Source organism: Acipenser ruthenus, chromosome 10 (genome assembly GCF_902713425.1).
Source record: "Acipenser ruthenus chromosome 10, fAciRut3.2 maternal haplotype, whole genome shotgun sequence".
NCBI lineage: Eukaryota > Metazoa > Chordata > Actinopteri > Acipenseriformes > Acipenseridae > Acipenser > Acipenser ruthenus.
In genome coordinates, this window is record NC_081198.1 from 26,158,306 (window position 1) to 26,177,585 (window position 19,280).

At 40.7% G+C, this 19,280-nt stretch overlaps 1 protein-coding gene across 3 annotated transcripts in view; it reads right to left on the bottom strand.

The window, feature by feature from the left end:
- Positions 1-14,781: 14,781 nt before the first annotated feature.
- Positions 14,782-19,280, bottom strand: part of ftcd (formimidoyltransferase cyclodeaminase) — a 44,639-nt gene continuing 40,140 nt past the window's right edge. For all 3 annotated transcript variants that reach the window (XM_034020592.3, XM_034020585.3, XM_059031974.1), the window contains one exon: positions 14,782-14,952. In XM_034020592.3, coding sequence (XP_033876483.3) covers positions 14,866-14,952 — 87 coding nt within the window. In that variant the 3' untranslated portion in view covers positions 14,782-14,865. The remainder of the gene's footprint in view (positions 14,953-19,280) is intronic.

Consider the following 19,280-nt stretch of genomic DNA (forward strand, 5'->3'; position numbering starts at 1 on the left):
CGATGCGTGGATGAAGCCGGAAGTATTCAAGAGCGTTTCCTCTCAGCTCTCTGTCATTGTGCAACACATGGATGAAGCTGGAAGTATTCAAGAGCGTTTCCTCTTAGCTCTCTGTCATTGTGCGATGCGTGGATGAAGCTGGAAGTATTCAAGAGCGTTTCCTCTCAGCTCTCTGTCATTGTGCGACGCGTGGATGAAGCCGGAAGTATTCAAGAGCGTTTCCTCTCAGCTCTCTGTCATTGTGCGACGCGTGGATGAAGCAGGAAGTATTCAAGAGCGTTTCCTCTTAGCTCTCTGTCATTGTGCGATGCGTGGATGAAGCTGGAAGTATTCAAGAGCGTTTCCTCTCAGCTCTCTGTCATTGTGCGACGCGTGGATGAAGCAGGAAGTATTCAAGAGCGTTTCCTCTTAGCTCTCTGTCATTGTGCAACACATGGATGAAGCTGGAAGTATTCAAGAGCATTTCCTCTTAGCTCTCTGTCATTGTGCGATGCGTGGATGAAGCTGGAAGTATTCAAGAGCGTTTCCTCTCAGCTCTCTGTCATTGTGCGACGCGTGGATGAAGCAGGAAGTATTCAAGAGCGTTTCCTCTCAGCTCTCTGTCATTGTGCGACGCGTGGATGAAGCAGGAAGTATTCAAGAGCGTTTCCTCTCAGCTCTCTGTCATTGTGCGACGCGTGGATGAAGCAGGAAGTATTCAAGAGCGTTTCCTCTTAGCTCTCTGTCATTGTGCAACACATGGATGAAGCTGGAAGTATTCAAGAGCGTTTCCTCTCAGCTCTCTGTCATTGTGCGATGCGTGGATGAAGCTGGAAGTATTCAAGAGTGTTTCCTCTCAGCTCTCTGTCATTGTGCGATGCGTGGATGAAGCTGGAAGTATTCAAGAGCGTTTCCTCTCAGCTCTCTGTCATTGTGCGACGCGTGGATGAAGCAGGAAGTATTCAAGAGCGTTTCCTCTGTTTTTTTGACGTAACTAGTGGACGAGATGCGCAGTCAGTTTTCAATCTTGTCAATTCAACAATGGCAGAGTTTGATTATGGGGAGAAACTTGTTGCACAGACGTATGATGGTGCTGCTGTGATGGCATCTCAATTAAACAGGCTTCAAGCTAAAGTAAGGGAAGTGGCTCCCAGCGCTGTCTTTGTACATTGCTATGCTCATCGTCTCAATCTTGTATTAAGCCAACACTCGGGGGATTCTCATCTGATTTACTGCGTTACTTCAAAGGCAATGGCCTAGACAAAGCTATGCACCAACTGTACAAGCTGATGTGCTTAATAGCAACCATCGGAGAAACCTCAGCGGGTGCGGAAAGAAGTTTCTCCTGAAGAGCTACACAAGGAACACAATGGGCCAAGAACGCCTCAAAAACCTGGCAGTTCTGTCAATTGAAAAGGGATTTGTGAAAACCCTGGAAAAGAACCCTTGTTGGTACGATCGGATCACTGACCATTTTTCAATGCAGAAAGAGAGGAGGGGAGACTTCAAGGTAATCAACAACTTAACTATTCTAAATTTTAAAATTGTCATTTTTACTATTAAATACTTAATAAAGCCAACTTTTGTTTGTATGAGTCAGTTAGTTTTCAATGTTGCCATAACATTTGTGCTTAATTGTTATGTTTATTATTGTTATTATTCATTATGAAATTATTCCAATTCTACTGAGATGATAAATTATACAGTTGTATGCTTATTTCTGGACATTTGTATGTGATCTACATTATAGTTAAAATACATTCTCTTTTTTCTGGTAAATACATTGGTGGTTAAATGCAGAACAAGGAAGCACTAGCTATGGTGTAGCTCATGTAATATTAATATATCATTTAATTATATTTAATTAACTATAATTCTCAAAAAAAAACTATCTAAAACAAACAAGCAAACATGCTACCTGTAGTGTTGTATGCAGTCGTTTATGAATATATATATATATCATTTTTTTTATTAATAAAGTAGATTATATTACATTATTATTTTGTTTATTACAGTAAATTACCAGCAGTGAAACAGGAGAGCGAGAGAGAGAGAGAGATTGAAAAAGACCTCAAACAGCCATCCACCCAGTCTGCCCTGCTGTGTGACGCCCTGTGATCAGAGAAAGGGAGGGAGAATAATACGTCTTCAGCTAACCACCCACCTAGGGAGCCTTTTCCACACTAACACCATCAACCTGTGAGCTGCTCTGTGATACCCTTATATACACAGGTAGGCTCATCTGACACACACCAACACACATAAGAGTGCTGTACAGCTGGGTTCAGCCACAACTCAAACTCACTAATTCTCCACTCGCCGCTCCCGCCTCCCCTGCCACAGACCTCACCAGCCGCCACTGGTGTGTGTATATTGGAACTCAGGGATCGAAAGAACCTGCATAGGGGAAATTACTGTCTACTCAGTCATCTAGGTCCTTGTTCTTGCCAAACCCAAGGTACAAGCAGGTTTACTACGGTTACCCCTGGTCACCCCACCCGTGACATCTTTTTAATTGTTTTTTGGGTTTTTTTTGCCCTAACCTTACACCAGGGCACTTATCTACTTCGAATTATACAGCCCAAGATTAATAGCACTCACCCCAATTTCACGTGCCCAGTACACCACCAAGAATGAGATATCCTGGCATAAGTATACCTTTTCAATGGTTTGTTACCCTTAATCCTTCTGGAGCCTGAGGTAATGTTGTCACATGACATAAATACAAGTGATTTTTTACTACGTTGGTTACCTCAGGTACTGGTACAGCATGTGTCGTGGTTGTTCTGAGGTTTATTTAGTCCTTCAGTGAAGCAGGGATTCTCAAAACAGCAGCTTGTTTATTCAGCAGCAGGCAAGCAGACATCAGCTCAATTCTCTACTCACTTGAATCGCCCAAACACAGCTAGCTTGCGGGCTGCCTCTTTTATAGCCCACAACCCAATCAGCATTGCAACATTGTGGTTGAACCCTGGCCAATCAGTGGCCGCGACCCCTAACTGCAACAATGCAGTCAGACCCTGGCCAATCAGTAGGCTGTTATCCATCCCTATTCCCTAGCTCTTGCCAGGTGCATACAATGATTCCCGGGGTGTCTTTTTCCGCACATGGTAGGAGTCTGCGCTGATGCCAGTTTGCATCAATAGTCCAGAAGGAGTGGGGCTGCAACCAAGGGAGCATTATTAGCACATGGGAAAGCACAGGTGCAGGTTGTGCAACACAGTTCTGCAAGGCAATGCAGTCCAGCACAGTTCAGGCACAGTTCTGCAAGGCAATGCAGTCCAGCACAGTTCAGGCACAGTTCTGCAAGGCAACTCGGTCCTGCACACAGTTCTGCAAAGCAATGCAGTCCAGCACAGTTCAGGCACAGTTCTGCAAGGCAATGCAGTCCAGCACAGTTCAAACATTTTAAACTATTGAAACTCTAGTTTAGCATGCACAGTAAACCAAGGTGGACTTTCGTTGTGCATTAAAAGCCTTTTTTTAAGTTTTTGTTTCGGATCTTTAATTTAGGTGAAAACTGATTAATAAAATCCATTTAGATTTTTTTTCTATTTAAATTAAAAAAATACATTTGACCACCCTCCTAGTAGTAGTAGGTTTTTCAGTGTGTCCGACAGCGTTTCTCTCTGTACTACATTTACAGCGGCACTAGATATGTCAGAGGGGCTCATATTATTTTCCGGGAAGTTTTGACTTACCCATTCTTCAATTAGCGTGTTATTAAAAAGGTTGAAGAAAACACATTGAGAAACACAGCAAGTTCAGTTCGCAGTTTGGACCCTCTCACTACAACAGTGTGCTGCCTTCCAGGAGCCTCTGTCACGCGCATCACTGAGAACGTGGACAGGCTCCCAGAATGAACAGGAGACGACCCAGTAGTAGTTGTCCACATCGGTACAAACAACATTGGAAGAGATAGGCCAAGATCCCTGCAAAACAAATTCAGAGAGCTAGAAAGGAAATTAAAAGACAAGACCAAAACTGTGGTATTTTCTGGGATACTGCAAAGGACAATATGGACAGCTGGAAATACATAATGGCTGAAATCGTGGTGCACACAGGAATGCTTCATCTTTCTTGAACATTGGAGCACATTCTACAACAAGGACTATCTATATAGGCGGGATGGACTGCACTTAAGCAAAAAGGGGACCAATCTACTTGAGGCATGCCTTGATTTAGTCTTTTCAAATAACAAAGACAGAATAACTAAAACAGCCAGGCCAGAGAACCATTGGCAAACTCAGACCACAACATGGTCTCATTTGAAGTGATTTTTAAAACCCAAAAAGTAATGACTAAAGCTAAGGTTTACAATTTTAGAAAAGCAAACTATAAAGGTATGAAACAGAGACTAACAGAAGTAGATTGGAGTAAAATAGAGAAAATATCCACAGAAAAAGGGTGGCTGTTTTTTAAAAATGTAGTACTAGAGGCGCAAAACAATTACATCCCAAAAGTAGACAAATCTAAATCTAAAACAAAATAACCAAAATGGTTTAACAGATCAATTAAAAAAAAAAATTCAGCGAAAAAAGGCACTTTACAGAGCGTTTAAAAAGGACCAAAAACAAAGTACACAGAAAGAGTACTCGGAACTGCAAACACAAGTCAAAAAGGAAGTCAGAAAGGCCAAGAGTGAGATAGAAATGAACATTGCTAAGGGGGTTAAAACCAATTCCAAAATGTTTTTTCCAATATTATAACAGCAACAGAACATTCAAAGAGGAGGTTAAATGTCTAAGAGATACAAATGGCAAAATCATAGCGGAAGAAAAAAAAAATAGCAAATATATTAAATTTTTACTTTTTACAAAGAAGGATACGGACAACATGCCCACATGTCGACCTGTTCCTATCCAGTTTTAAATAACTTTGGCATAACAGAGGCAGAAGTGTTAAAGGGACTAGGAGCTCTTAAAATAAACAAATCCCCTGGGCCGGATGAGATCCTCCCAATAGTACTCATAGAAATGAAAGAAGTTCTTTACAAACCACTAACCAAGATCATGCAACAGTCTCTTGACACGGGTTGTACCGACAGACTGGAAAATTGCAAACGTATTACCGATCCACAAAAAAGGGAGACAAAACCGAACCAGGTAACTACAGACCAATAAGCCTGACTTCTATTATACGTAAACTTATTAAACTATAATAAGATCCAAAATGGAAAATGACCTATATGGGAACAGTATCCTCGGAGACAGTCAGCATGGTTTTAGGAAAGGGAGATTGTGTCTAACTAACCTGCTTGATTTTTTTTCAGGATGCAACATTGACATTGGATAATTGCAAAGCATATGACATGGTTTATTTAGATTTCCAGAAAGCTTTTGACAAAGTCCCGCATAAAAGATTAATTCTCAAACTGAACGCAGTAGGCATTCAAGGAAATGCATGCACATGGATTAGGGAGTGGTTAACAGGTAGAAAACAGAAAGTACTGATTGTAGGAGAAACCTCAGCATGGAGCGAGGTAACCAGTGGTGTGCCACAGGGATTAGTATTAGGTTCTCTGCTATTCTTATTCTACATTAATGATTTAGATTCTGGTATAGTAAGCAAACTTGTTAAATTTGCAGACAACACAATAATAGGAGGAGTGGCAAACATCATTCAAAATGATCTAGACAGCATTCAGAACTGGGCAGACACATGGCAAATGACGTTTAATAGAGAAAAGTGTAAGGTACTGCACGCAGGCAATAAAAATGTGCATTATAAATATCATATGGGAGATATTGAAATCGAAGAAGGAATCTATGAAAAAGACCTAGGAGTTTATGTTGACTCAGAAATGTCTTCATCTAGACAATGTGGGGAAGCTATAAAAAAGGCCAACAAGATGCTCGGATATATTGAGAAAAGTGTTGAATTTAAATCAAGGGAAGTAATGTTAAAACTTTACAATGCATTAGTAAGACCTCACCTAGAATATTGTGTTCAGTTCTGGTCACCTCGTTACAAAAAGGATATTGCTGCTCTAGAAAGAGTGCAAAGAAGAGCAACCAGAATTATCCCGGGTTTAAAAGGCATGTCGTATGCAGACAGGCTAAAAGAATTTAATCTATTCAGTCTCGAACAGTACATGAGATCCCTAATCCAGTGAACATGTGAGGGTGGGGCAGCCTGTTTCCAACCAAACAAAATGAGGCGTTGTGACAGGCTGACCGGGGTAAGGAGACTCAGAGTCAGGATGTGCAGGGAAAAGCGCTACGGCACGTATTTATTAAGTAAAACAAACAAAATAAACAGTTTAAACAAAAACAGATCTCGCACACACAGGATCAGAGACCTACCCTCTCCAGAATCCTAACACCAACTAAACCTGTGCTCTCAGTGCTCCCTTATATATACACACCTGTGCAGCAATTTACACCCACTTAATCAATTAAACCCTCCACCACATTCTCACATGTTTTTAAAGTGCTGGTGAATTAACCCTTTAATTACCCACCACCACTGCAAAACACACATATACACAGGCCAGTAACCTCATTCTGCCACAGGCGTCTAGCGAGCAGAATTCTAGAATCGAATCAGTGGTTGATTTGGGAGGCAATAGAGGAAATTGAACCTCTCTTATGAACAAAGTTTTGAATTTGCAAGTAGCGAAAAAAGTGTGTTTGAGGTAGGTTACATTTTTGGGCAAGATGGCCAAACGATGCAAAATTATCAATGTATAAATCTTTAAGAGACTTAATACCACTTCTATACCATAGAATAAAAGCAGAGTCTTTCATTGAGGGTGAGAATAGATGGTTTACATCAACAGGGGCAGATATGGACATGGACTGTAGGCCAAACCGCCTCCTAAACTGGGACCAGATCCGGAGGGAGTGACACACCAATGAGTTAACACTGAACTGAGAAGTCGAGAGGGGAAGAGAAGAGCACAATAGGGCAGGCAGGGAGGTAAAGCGACAGTAAGCTGACTCCATGACCATCCACTCAGGGCATTCCAGCCGGGGGTCAAAATGTGACCAATGTAATAGATTTTGGATATTAGCCGACCAATAATAAAATTGAAAGTTAGGCAGAGCCATACCCCCCCTTGGTTTCATTCTTTGTAGGAAATCATTCCAAATTCTGGGAGGCTTCTTATTCCAGATAAACAAAGAAACCATCCAATCAAGTGTATTGAAAAGACTTTTAGTAATAAAAACAGGGATACATTGAAACAGGTAGAGTAACTTAGGGAGTCTGTTCATCTTGACCGAGTTGATGCGACCTGCCAGAGAAAGTGGAGTGGACCAACGAAGAAAGTCTTGTTTAATATGCTGTAGTAGGGGAGTAAAGTTAAATTTAAAGAGTTTGTTGTACAAGCGTGTGACTGTGACCCCCAAGTAAGTAAAGCTTTCGGATGTAATTTTGAAAGGGAGATTCTCAAGGGGACAGCGACGAGCCGCCAAGTTGATAGGGAACAATTCACTCTTGTGTAGGTTAGTTTATATCCAGAGAACCTGCTAAACTGCTCCAGTATGAGTAAGGCATGGGGAGGGAAGAGATAGGATCAGAAATATATAAAAGAAGGGTTCAGCATAAAGTGACACCTTCTGCTCGTGCCCCCCCCCCCCCCCCCCCCGAATTACTCCTTTTACATCCTGATTTACACACAGGGATATTGCAAGAGGTTCAATGGCAATTGCAAAAAGAAGGGAAGAGAGAGGGCAACCTTGTCTTGTACCTCGGTGGAGAGGGAAGTATTTGGATTGCACATCATTTGTGCGAACAGAAGCTGTAGGGGAGGAATATAACAGCTTGATCCATGAAATAAAATTGTGACCAAAGCCAAACCTATGTAGAGCAGCAAACAAGCAGTCCCACTCAACATGATCAAAAGCTTTCTCTGCATCTAGCAAAAGAATAACCTCAGGCAGGGGAGAAGAGGGAGTATATATAATATTGAACAGGCGGCGAAGGTTAAAATAAGAGTGTCTGCCCTGCACAAATCCTGTCTGGTCAGAGGAGACTATAGAGGGGAGAACCGACTCAAGACGGTGTGCCAGGGTCTTAGCAAGAATTTTAAAGTCTGCATTAAGCAGCGAAATGGGGTGGTAGGATCCACAATCAAGAGGGTTCTTATTCTGTTTAAGCAGTACAGAGATAGAGGCTTGGCACAGCGTAGGCGGTAGGGACATAGATGTAAAGGATTCAGCAAGCATGGTGCTCAGTAGGGGAGACAAACTACAGCTAAATTTCTTATAAAATTCTATGGGAAACCCATCTGGGCCAGGAGATTTACCACTCTGCATTGACCTAATAGCTTGAGTTATTTCATCTGAGCCAAAGGGCTCCTCCAGGTGGGCTTTTGAGTCAGGATCCAAAACTGGAACAGGAAGGCTCTCAAAAAAAAGAATTGGTTAATGCGGGATCGGCAGGTGATTCTGATTTGTAAAGAGAAAAATAAAATGTTTTAAATTGCTCATTAATCTCCTGCTGGTCAGTTGTAGGCAGACCTGATTGAAAGAAAGTTAGAGAAAAACTGACTGTCATCCCAATTAGGAGCATAGACATTAGCTAAAATTAAAGGGGTGTTATAAAGAGTACCTGTGACAACAACATAACGACCATTTGGGTCCGCAATCACCTTGCTGCTCCCCGAGCCTTGCCATGAAATTTGGAATGAAATATCTGCCCCATCCAACTCCGGCGCATACGGGAGTGGTCCGAATTTCGAAGATGTGTTTCTTGCAGAAAAGCAATTTCCACTTTCAGTTGTTGAAGGTGAGATAACACTCGATTGTGTTTCACTGGGTGATTAAGCCCCTTGACATTCCAGCTTATAAAATTAACCTGGCACCCAATATCACTAGAGTTAGTGCCAGCCACAGCAACCATCAAGATTTAGGGATGTAAAGAAAAAAATGTAGGATGACCAATATAAAAAAACATGGCAGAAGAGAGAAGGAAAGTGAAAGAGAGAAAAAAAACAACCAACAACAACAATAGAGAAAATATAACAGCCCCCCCCCCCCCCCCAGAACCAGGGGACTTTTTTGACCTGAAAAAAAAAGAAACAAGGACGGTCACAAATGGATTAGATAAGGGGGCATTCAGAACAGAAAATAGGAGGCACTTTTTTACACAGAATTGTGAGGGTCTGGAACCAACTCCCCAGTAATGTTGTTGAAGCTGACACCCTGGAATCCTTCAAGAAGCTGCTTGATGAGATTCTGGGATCAATGAGCTACTAACAACCAAACGAGGAAGATGGGCCAAATGGCTCCTCTCGTTTGTAAACCTTCTTATGTTCTTAAGTGGCTGAGCTGGGATTTGAACCAGGAACCTCCGGTACCCCCTTTCTTTAACCACTGGACCATCAAGCCTCCTAATTTTATGGCTAATTGACATTAAATTAAGCCCCAGCCACATGGTATATAAGGGGAGCCAGATCCCTTGTTTCTGGGTGAGTTTTAAGGAGAGAACCTTCAATGTAGGCAAATGCCCAGCCTGAAGATAATGAGGTTAAACCTTATAATTTCGGTCCCTGTGCCTTGTTTATTTACGTACGCAATATTGCTTTAACTGCAGCTTTCCAGCCTCTGTGTCTACTTCCTGGGCCGTGACGCTATCCTGCTACAGACATATACTTGGGATTATAGCTCTCTAGCTCAGCCAATCAGAGTGCAGGGAATATTTCCATTTAAATATAAATATATACTTTTAGTGCATGTGTGGCAGGACGAGGAGCCCTGCACATGAAAAATCCCTGCCATTAAATATATAATTTATTTTTAGAACAGAGTACCCCTCCGCCCCTGTGCAATTTATTATTTTGTATTTGTTTTGTTTTATTATTATTATTATTATTATTATTATTATTATTATTATTATTTTTTTTTATTATTATTATTATTTTTTTTTTAGTGTTATGATTTGTTTATATGACGGTGAAGCTGTGTGTTTTGAATTGTTTAGCAGCGTTTATGGGAAGGCCCCATCCACATTAAAAACCTCGTGCAGACGGTGACCATCTCCCGAGTTAATTCGTTGTTTAATTGTTGCTAATCGGGAGATGGTCACCTGCATATAAGCCTGCAGATCTCTGCACTCAGGGTGGGTGTTCGAGAGGAGGAACGAGAGCGGAGGAGACGACAGAAACAAAACTAAAATCAATTAAATCTAGGAACAGTGAAGGCGATTTGCCCAGCCTGTCCTGGAATATTTATTTTCTTACTGTGTTTGTGATTATTTTGTTTAAACTTTTATTTTCGCTCTGTGAGCAGTGTTTGTTTTGTTAAAACATTTTATTTGTTGTTGTTATTTAAATAAACGACGCACGCCGCACCTTTTACCCTCCAGTACTTGCCTTTGTTTTCCTTCCTGCTTCTGGCCTGATGTCACCACTACATCCATCCTGTCACAGCGTGAATAAAAAAACGAATCACCCTTTCGAACAGCTGAGTGTAAAGGATATTGGGAAATGTATTCACTTGCATCCAGATTAGTGCTGTTTTGGGACTACAGATTCAATGATGCACTTTGAGTTGCCATAATGCTCATGCATCATATCCTTGCAGACAAGTGGAAGCGTTGAAAGTGGAGGATAATGCACAACCATACAGAAAAAGAAAGATGTTGCTGCAGATTTCAACATTCCTGCAAACACTTTCTCAACCATCCTGAAAAAACGGGGCACAATAATACAAGCCACTGAACTGCAAACTGTGGATGCAAGTCGTCAGAGTTTCTGATTTGCTAAATGCCTTGCTTTAGTTGTTTAAAAAAGGCCAGTGATCAGAATGGGACATGCAGATTGTAAGTGCAGTTCATTTGCAAAGTATACTTTTTAACAGTTCACAGCCAACTATATTTTCAATAAAATGCACAATGCTTTAAAATGTATAATACGTTTAATTGTTCTGTAATTGAAATTTGATTTCAGTGTTACCGCTGAGCGCTGTGTGTGTTTGTTGTTGTTATTTCTGTTGGCAGACAGATTTGGGAGCTGCACATGTATTTGTTTATTTTTAGAGCAGGGTACCCCTCTGCCCCTGGGCAATTTATTATTTTGTATATGTTTTGTATTATTATTATTATTATTATTATTAGTAGTAGTATTATTATTATTATTATTGTTATGATTTAAATGACGGCATAGCCGTGCATTTGTTTTGTTTTTATTTTAAATGTGTTCTGGCAGAGGCGAGGTCGGCAGCTCGTCCTCTGCCATTAGGCAGCAGTGTGGAGTAGCGGTTAGGGCTCTGGACTCTTGACCAGAGGGTCGTGGGTTCAATCCCAGGTGGGGGACACTGCTGCTGTACCTTTGAGCAAGGTACTTTACCTAGATTGCTCCAATAAAAACCCAACTGTATAAATGGGTAATTGTATGTAAAAAATAATGTGATATTTTGAAACACTTGTAAGTCGCCCTGGATAAGGGCGTCTGCTAAGAAATAAATAATAATAAATAATAATAATAATAATAAAAACCTTGTGTAGGAGGGTCACCATGGTCACCTGCAGAAGTGAACAAGAGAGAGAGAAACGAAACTGAAAGTAAATAACACCATAGGATCAGTGAAGGCGATTGCCCAGTCTGACCTGGGTTTTGTTGTATTAGTATTTGTGATTTATTTTTGTTTAAAACTTTGTTTTGCTCTGTGAGCAGTGCGTTTTGTGTTGCTCTGCCGTATTTGCTGCTTTGTTTTTGTTCCTGCATTCTGGCCTCACGTCACCACTTCGGCTATCCCTGTCACACGTGGTGCAGCCTGTTTCTTACGAGAAAGTTTAGATAATGTCACAAACGAGCTCTGTACTGAAAATACTTGTTTTCAGGTAATATGGTCTGTACCAGTGATGCACAACATACAGCCTGCAGAGAGGCATTCTGTGGCCCCAATACAATCTTTTCTTAAATGCAATTTTCTACAAAATAATTATATTTACCAATTTTACAGAACAGCTCATTCATATAATAACACTGATAAATAGGGTTACTTTCTTTTTGTGTTCAAATATACACACCTGGCACTTCCTTAGCAACAGAGGCAGGGGCTAAACGGAGAACTCCCCATTGGATTGGTTGATGCCTGAAGTTTGATTTTTACATTCATAGTGCGTGCATTGGTTCTTCAGGGTGTACATCTTTGCAAACCAATCTGGTAAACCAATCAAGGCAGGGAATTTGCTATGCTAGATTGGTGCTGGCGGTATACTGATTTAGTGCTGAAGTTGACTGTTAGTTTGTTTCATTAAAATATTGTTGCATATTTCATTTATATGAGTTATGGGTGAAATAAAAAAGCGAAAAATTGATAATGAACATTCAACTAAACTTGGACTGAAAAATATTGCTTTGTGGAAGACAGAGGATTAAATATCTGTTTAATTTGTAAGGAACTGTTGCAGTGCCAAAGGAATTTAACTTAGAGGCATTACGACACAAAGCATTCAAATTTTATTGAGTACAGAGAAGAACTGCGAAATCAAAAAATTGCAGATCTTAGATGACAGCTATCTGTGCAGCAAGATGTCTTTTGAAAGGTGCAGAAAGAATCTAAGGCCCTGTCCACACTACATAACCAATCTCGAGAACCGTACTCAAAAACGTTTTAATTAACCTAGCTCAAAGCGTCCACACTGAAGTACCGTTTCATGTTTAGTCGGGCGTAATGCGTACACACACTATTAAAATAGTTTGGTTACTGTTTCTAGCAGCGCAATGCACTGTGGGGCTTAATACGATAGTATCTCACTGTGGCAATGTGGCCACGCCCTTGTGCGTAGTTTATGTTACGGGTTGTGTGTTCGGTGAGTGGAAAACGGGATAGGAGACGGAGGTAATAATTATAAAAGTAATAAGTAGTTAAATCTGCTCACCGTGTTTTGTCTGTATAGTTCGTTTTGTTTGTCTTTTTGTTTTGGCAACGAGTGCCGTGTCCTGTGTGTTTTTGTCTTACAACCTTTTTATTTTCTGTTCTGTTTAATTATTAAATGCTGAGCGCGATCACGCGCTCAGCTTCATCAAAACCCCAAGTCTCTGTGTGGCACCCACTGCAGCCGTCTTTGTGACACTCACCATGCACTGTCTGTTTATACAACCTTACAAATGTGGAGGCCGTGCCCATGGAAGACATAGCACTTCTTAGCATGAACGTTCTGGCTTTGTTTCTTAAAAGCACAAGGTACATTTTACCATAATGTGTGCGTTTCATTTTTTACTCTGAAGTTCTCCTTCACAGATTTCTTTGCTCCAGATATCAATGTGCCTTGATTTCGGCATCTGATCACGTTGCTCCATGATCCACCATTTTACAACAAGCCTCAGAAATTGTAGACGGTACAGCAGTACTGATAGTCGTTTTCAGCTCCTTCCGGCGCCTGTTCTGAGTACTGTATTCATAATATACTTTTCCCTGGCAGTGGACAAGACGACTGACGAATGAGTTTGAGTTTTATGAAGAATTTTTAGGATTGGCATCACTTTGTGGGCAAACCACGGGTATTGATCTGTTCAACAGGCTCCAAGATAAGGTTGAGAGTTTGGGTTTTGAATGGGCAAAACTGGCAGGCATTGCAACAGATGATGCACCTTCAATGATCTGCGAGAGTAATGGAATGATCACACATCTCAAGCAATATCTGGGCGATAGGGAGGAACATAGCCTCCAGTATCACTGCAGTAATCACCAGCAAAATCTGTGCGGAAAAGATCCTTGGCTTTGAGCACGTGATGCATTTTGTAGTCTCCACAATGAACTTTATAAAATCTCGTGGACTCAACCATGCTGTGTCCTGAAAAGTCTTGTTTTTAGGTAATATACTCTGTACTGAAAAGACTTGTTTTTAGGTAATATGCTCTGTTCTGAAAAGACTTGTTATTAGTAGTGAGACCTCCTGGCCCTCATTAAGATGGCCTTGACATTAGGTCTGAGTTGGGTTGTGGTGACCATCTTGATGAGGGCAGCTACACAGGTACACCTGGTTCCACGCCATCAACACCATGGTTAAGCAATTGATCAACTTGCTACAGATTTAATAGGGATAGATTGGTGGGGCGGAGCCTGGAGCATATAGGGAACTGTGTTAACTAGGAGGTTAGTCCCTTAGGGAAGTGAGAGTGTGATGGGGAGAGCCAAGCCTGTTGGAATAAATAGACACTTGCCATTTTTCCTGTGACCAAGACTGGTAATCCAGCATGTGACCGGGGTTGGTAAAGGACAACTGGGGATTGTGCTGAAGGAGCCAGCTCAGGGACTTGCTCTGATTTTTTGTGCATGAAGGGGTTCACTCCCCTTTTTATCCGTACCATATTTGGTTATGCATTTCCTATGCCACCCACCAGCAATGTGCATTTTAGGTCATGTTGTCATGACAACGGAGAGAGAATTTAGACTTTCAACCATCATGTAAACCAATTAATGATAAATCAATTATTTTAGTTTCTAACTCTGACATACACATACAATGCCAAGTATCAAGATAAAGAACTCCCTTATTAAAAACAAACAGTCACAAAAGAATCACATTTGAAGTGCTTATACTATATAAGATGCATTCAGCACATGGAGACATATCGGGTCTCAGCATCGGAGTGAGTCACACTCATTTCTGGAACCGACCATGCATTTTTATTCCCAAATCTCACTTCAAATTTTTCCAATCTCATTCATTTGGATGAAGGACCATTAATAAAGGGGTGAGTGTTGGCTTCCATTGCACTCTAACCTAATGCCAGCTCTTTGAAGAAATGGTTTACCAGTTCTGTGATTTGGTACAGCTTGTTTCATTGCTCATGGTTACAATGGAATTTCTGCCTATAACTTAAAAAGAAAATAAGCAAACAATAAATGACTTTCACGCTAAATGTTTATTGTTTGCAGTTTCCATGGATACAGATCTCTGCTTCCACAGGCAATTCCACGTGGCTCTTGTTTATTTCTTTCTTTCGTCTGCTGCCTCCAGCACAGTATTCACACTTGCTCTGGCCTCTTCCAGCATACCGGAAGCTTCTTGCTGCGTCTGACAGAAAGATTATTATGAAAAACATTGCATTTCTACTGGAAAGTAACATAAGAGGTTGCACCAACAGCTGAACCAAAAAAGAAGGATGATTGGGTACAGCAACTTGTTCCTGCTTACTGGTCTTTCACCTGTTGGTGAGCAGAAACAGAATCTACTGCAGTTGTAAAGCATTAACATTCTACACTGTACTGTATGAACACTATTTTAGATTAAACTGTCACTGTGTCCAGAACTTAACACATTTTCTAGGATGTTATTTTCCTATTCGTAGGGTTGGGAAAAGGGAGACTTCAAATTTTGATCTTGAATCTTTTTTCTTTTTATTTAATAGTCGCCAATTGTTTTTTTTGTTTTTTTTTTATCATTTTCTCCCAATTTAGAATAGCCAATTATTTTTAGGCTCAGCTCACTGCTACCACCCCTGCGCTGACTCGGGAAGGCGAAGACGAGCACACACTGTCCTCCGAAGCGTGTGTCGTCAGCCGACCGCTTCTTTTCACACTGCAGACCCACCATGCAGCCACCTCAGAGCTACAGCATCAGAGGACAGTGCAGCTCTGGCCAGCTTACAGGCAAGCCCGCAGGCGCCCGGCCAAACTGCAGGGGTTGCTGGTGCGCCAAGGGCACCCTGGCCAACATAAGCCCTCCCCCGGGCGGGGCTTGGCCAATTGTGCGCCACCCCCTGGGAGCTCCCGTCCATGGTCGGCAGTGGAATAGCCTGGACTCAAACAAGCGACGTCCAGGCTATAGGGCGCATCCTGCACTCCACGCAGAGCGCCTTTACCGGATCCGCCACTCGGGAGCCCCTTGGATCTTGAATTTAACTACAAATAAGACACTTTTTTTGTTGTTTTTTTTTTAAAATTTTGGCCCAATTACTTTGGAATAATAGAATAGAATATCCAAGTATGTACCCTCACCGCAGCAATTCCCTACACAGCTCTGGAGAACCGAAGATTCAGGGGCCGTCCTCCAATCCCTACTTGGCGAGCCCCTCCAATAAATACATTTCATTTGCTTACAGTAGGGGTATTCCATTACATTCACTGGCGGGCCACAGGGTGCTCATGATGTGCGTATTTTGTGGGGTGGGGTGAGGGTAACCATTAACAATGATACAATTTCTGATTGCCATTTAATAATACTAATACAAAGCAAATATATTTATAAAATTAATTTTATTAAAACTATTAAATTAAAATGGGCATCTAATCTTTCTTTTTGTCTAAAATTGACACCCGTTCGCACCATCTTTGTTTTCTAAAAATTACTGCGCAGCAATCAGAAGTGGACCAGAATGAACAGCAAGCATTAAACAAACCTTAAGGAAAGATAAAAGTTACAGGAGAGGAGTAATTATCTGAAGACGTTAAATAGTAAACTGTAAAAAAAAAAAAAAAAAAAAAAAAAAAATCACTTAGGTATGGAGTGTACTGACGTGAATGGCAATGAATGTGCATGCAGAGTGTGCGACTAAAGTTTACTGATTGAGGGTAGCTTACACACAGAGCGAGTTGTAAACAAGGAAGGAGAAGGGTTATTACCAGATAAAGTGCAGTGATTATTTGTTCCTGTATTATGGCGTGTTGCCAATAAATATCGCTTGTTAGGGGACGCAAATGCCCTGTAGATAGCGGTTACCTTTCAACTAGCATTTGTAATGAAGGACAGCTGACCAGGGCTCCCAACTACTTTTACAAAAACCCAACTACTTCTTCCTGAAAAAACCTTAAAACACCAAATAATAAAACATGGCCCCTGGACTGAATGTATCACTGCTGTGCACTAAGTTCTGTGCAGCTGGATGTCTTTGAGATCAGTGCAGTCTGTGTCATTTACAATGTCTTTAACTATCATAGACCAGCAATCCACAGTGGAAATGGTGGTGGGATTTGCCACTAGAAACGCTCGTTTCAATTCTGCCCTTCTCGTTTTGTTGTTAACCTCCAGCACGGGTGCTACTTGGAAGCAGTTTCATACATACCAGCAGTCCCTATATGGTTGGGACAGTCCCGATTTCCTAGCAAATGTCCCGCGTCCCGATATTTACACGTAGAAAAAAATGCATTTATTCTGCACAGTAGAGTTAGTGAAAACCACACGCTGTGCTCTTCGTGCGGCTGACACACCTGCTGATCACTAACTTATACAAAGGTAAAACGCTTCATTGTGTCTATTTTTACTGTCATGATGGTCGTGTCGTGTTGAGTTGGGGGGGATACGTCTATAATATGATGAGTATTTTTTGCGTACGACTCCTCCCATGTGTATGATGCGTATTTATTTTTTTTACCTTATTACAAAAAAATGAAAATTAGAGTTACCGGTATCGTCGTTCAATTCTCGTTCTCTCTGCTGCCGCCTTACACACAAATCAACGCACGCTGGGGTTCAGGCAGAGTGAGAACAACATGTGTGACGTTGCGAGATGAAAGTAGGAGGAATATGATTGGCTAATCACACTGCAGGAGTAGGCAGAATCTCCCTTGTCCTCCGCTCCTCCGGCGACTGTATGGGAAGCAGTACAGCACAGAGAAGCAAGACTTTTCATCAACTGATATTGCTCTCAACCGCGTGGAGCATCTTGCGTGCAAAATAAATAATATTTATGCAAATAAAAGTAAATGTATGTGGTCACTCAGTGTGTGATTTTTAAAATTTATTTTTCGCTTAAATTTGAGGCGGCAGTGCCTTCCTTGCCTACCCCAAGGAGCCGTCACTGATTGTTAATATGTTTCGTTGTTTATGGAGCGCCATTTGCACCAAAACTATCCAGCTGTTAGTTTGTCAATTTGTTTGTCAATTTGTTTGTCAATTCGTGAATTTGTCAATCTGTTTGTCAATTTGTCCAGCAATTCGTCCATAAATTTGTCAATTCATACAGCGATTCATAAACGTATTTGTTAATTCATCTAATAAGACATTAATTAATTTGTCAATTAATTAATACAAAAGGCTGTAAGGACGTGCAAATTTCCAATCAACCAGACAAACTTCCCAACAAGCAGACAAACTTCCAACTGTCAATCTCGCACTGTGACGAAAACACTGCAACCTTTCTAGCCAATGGGAGCACACACTAATATTTAATCAATGAAAATCCAGCTTCACTCAAAACTGCTTCAGCCAATAATATTTAGAGGGGTGTTTCAAAAGATATTCTATTTAACAAGATACTCGACTCCGCTTCAGAGAGTTAGGAAAAAAATTATATGGAGAGCTAATGCAGGCGTAAGAAATGTTGCTGGTTTTCGCCATGTTAAAAAAAATGCCGGTAGCTTGTTTACTGTACTATATTGCTGTGTCTTGATAATATTTTATGTTATGTATTTCTAAAGTAACCGGTGTTACCGGACTGTTAAATGATTTAATCAATACGCTTCTTTAGAGCTATGTTTCTGTGCATGCGCCAACGAACGGGACAGTGACCAGAAAATAGCATTTTTCATAATAACTACGTATTGTCATAATTTGCTAATGTTGCCGTTTCTTTAAAAGGCCTTGGGCAAATGTGAAATCTACTTCAAAAGTTTTACGCATTTTTTTAATATGGCGAAAACCAGCAACAGAATATCTTTTGAAACACCACTCTAAATATTATTGGCTGAAGCAGTTTTGAGTGAGGCTGGATTTTCATTGATTAAAATATTAGTGTGTGCTCCCATGGTCTAGAAAGGTTGCAGTGTTTTCGTCACAGTGCGAGATTGACAGTTGGAAGGTTGTCTGTTTGTTGGGAAGTTTGTCTGGTTGATTGGAAATTTGCAGGCCCGTACAGCCTTTCGTATTAATGAATGGACAAATTAATTAATTATTAGATGAATTAACAAATACATGTATGAATTACTGTATGAATTGACACATTTATGGACGAATTGCTGGACAAATTTACCAATTCACGAATTGTCAAACAAATTGACAAACAAATTGACAAACTAACGGCTGGATAGTTTTGGCACAAATGGCGCTCCATAATTTAGTACTATAGTAAAATTGGGTTAAGTGTTTTGGTGGGTGCAGAACAAAGAAACTGCATGCAACTGAGGGTGCAACATTTTAATAAGCCATTTAATCTGTACTAATAAATCCAGGACACACTTTATTACAATCACTGTTCGTAATTGTATTAACAGTAATAAAGACTAGTCACTTATTAAAATGATGCGCTCTCGTTTTAGCGTTCTTCATTCTGCATTTAATGAGAAAGTAAAGATTTGGATGATTTAAAAGCACATTTGGTTGTTTCACATTAAAACCCCATAAATTAAAGTGATTTTACTATTGTCATTTCAAATATACATTTTATATGACGGTCTGGTCTCACTAAC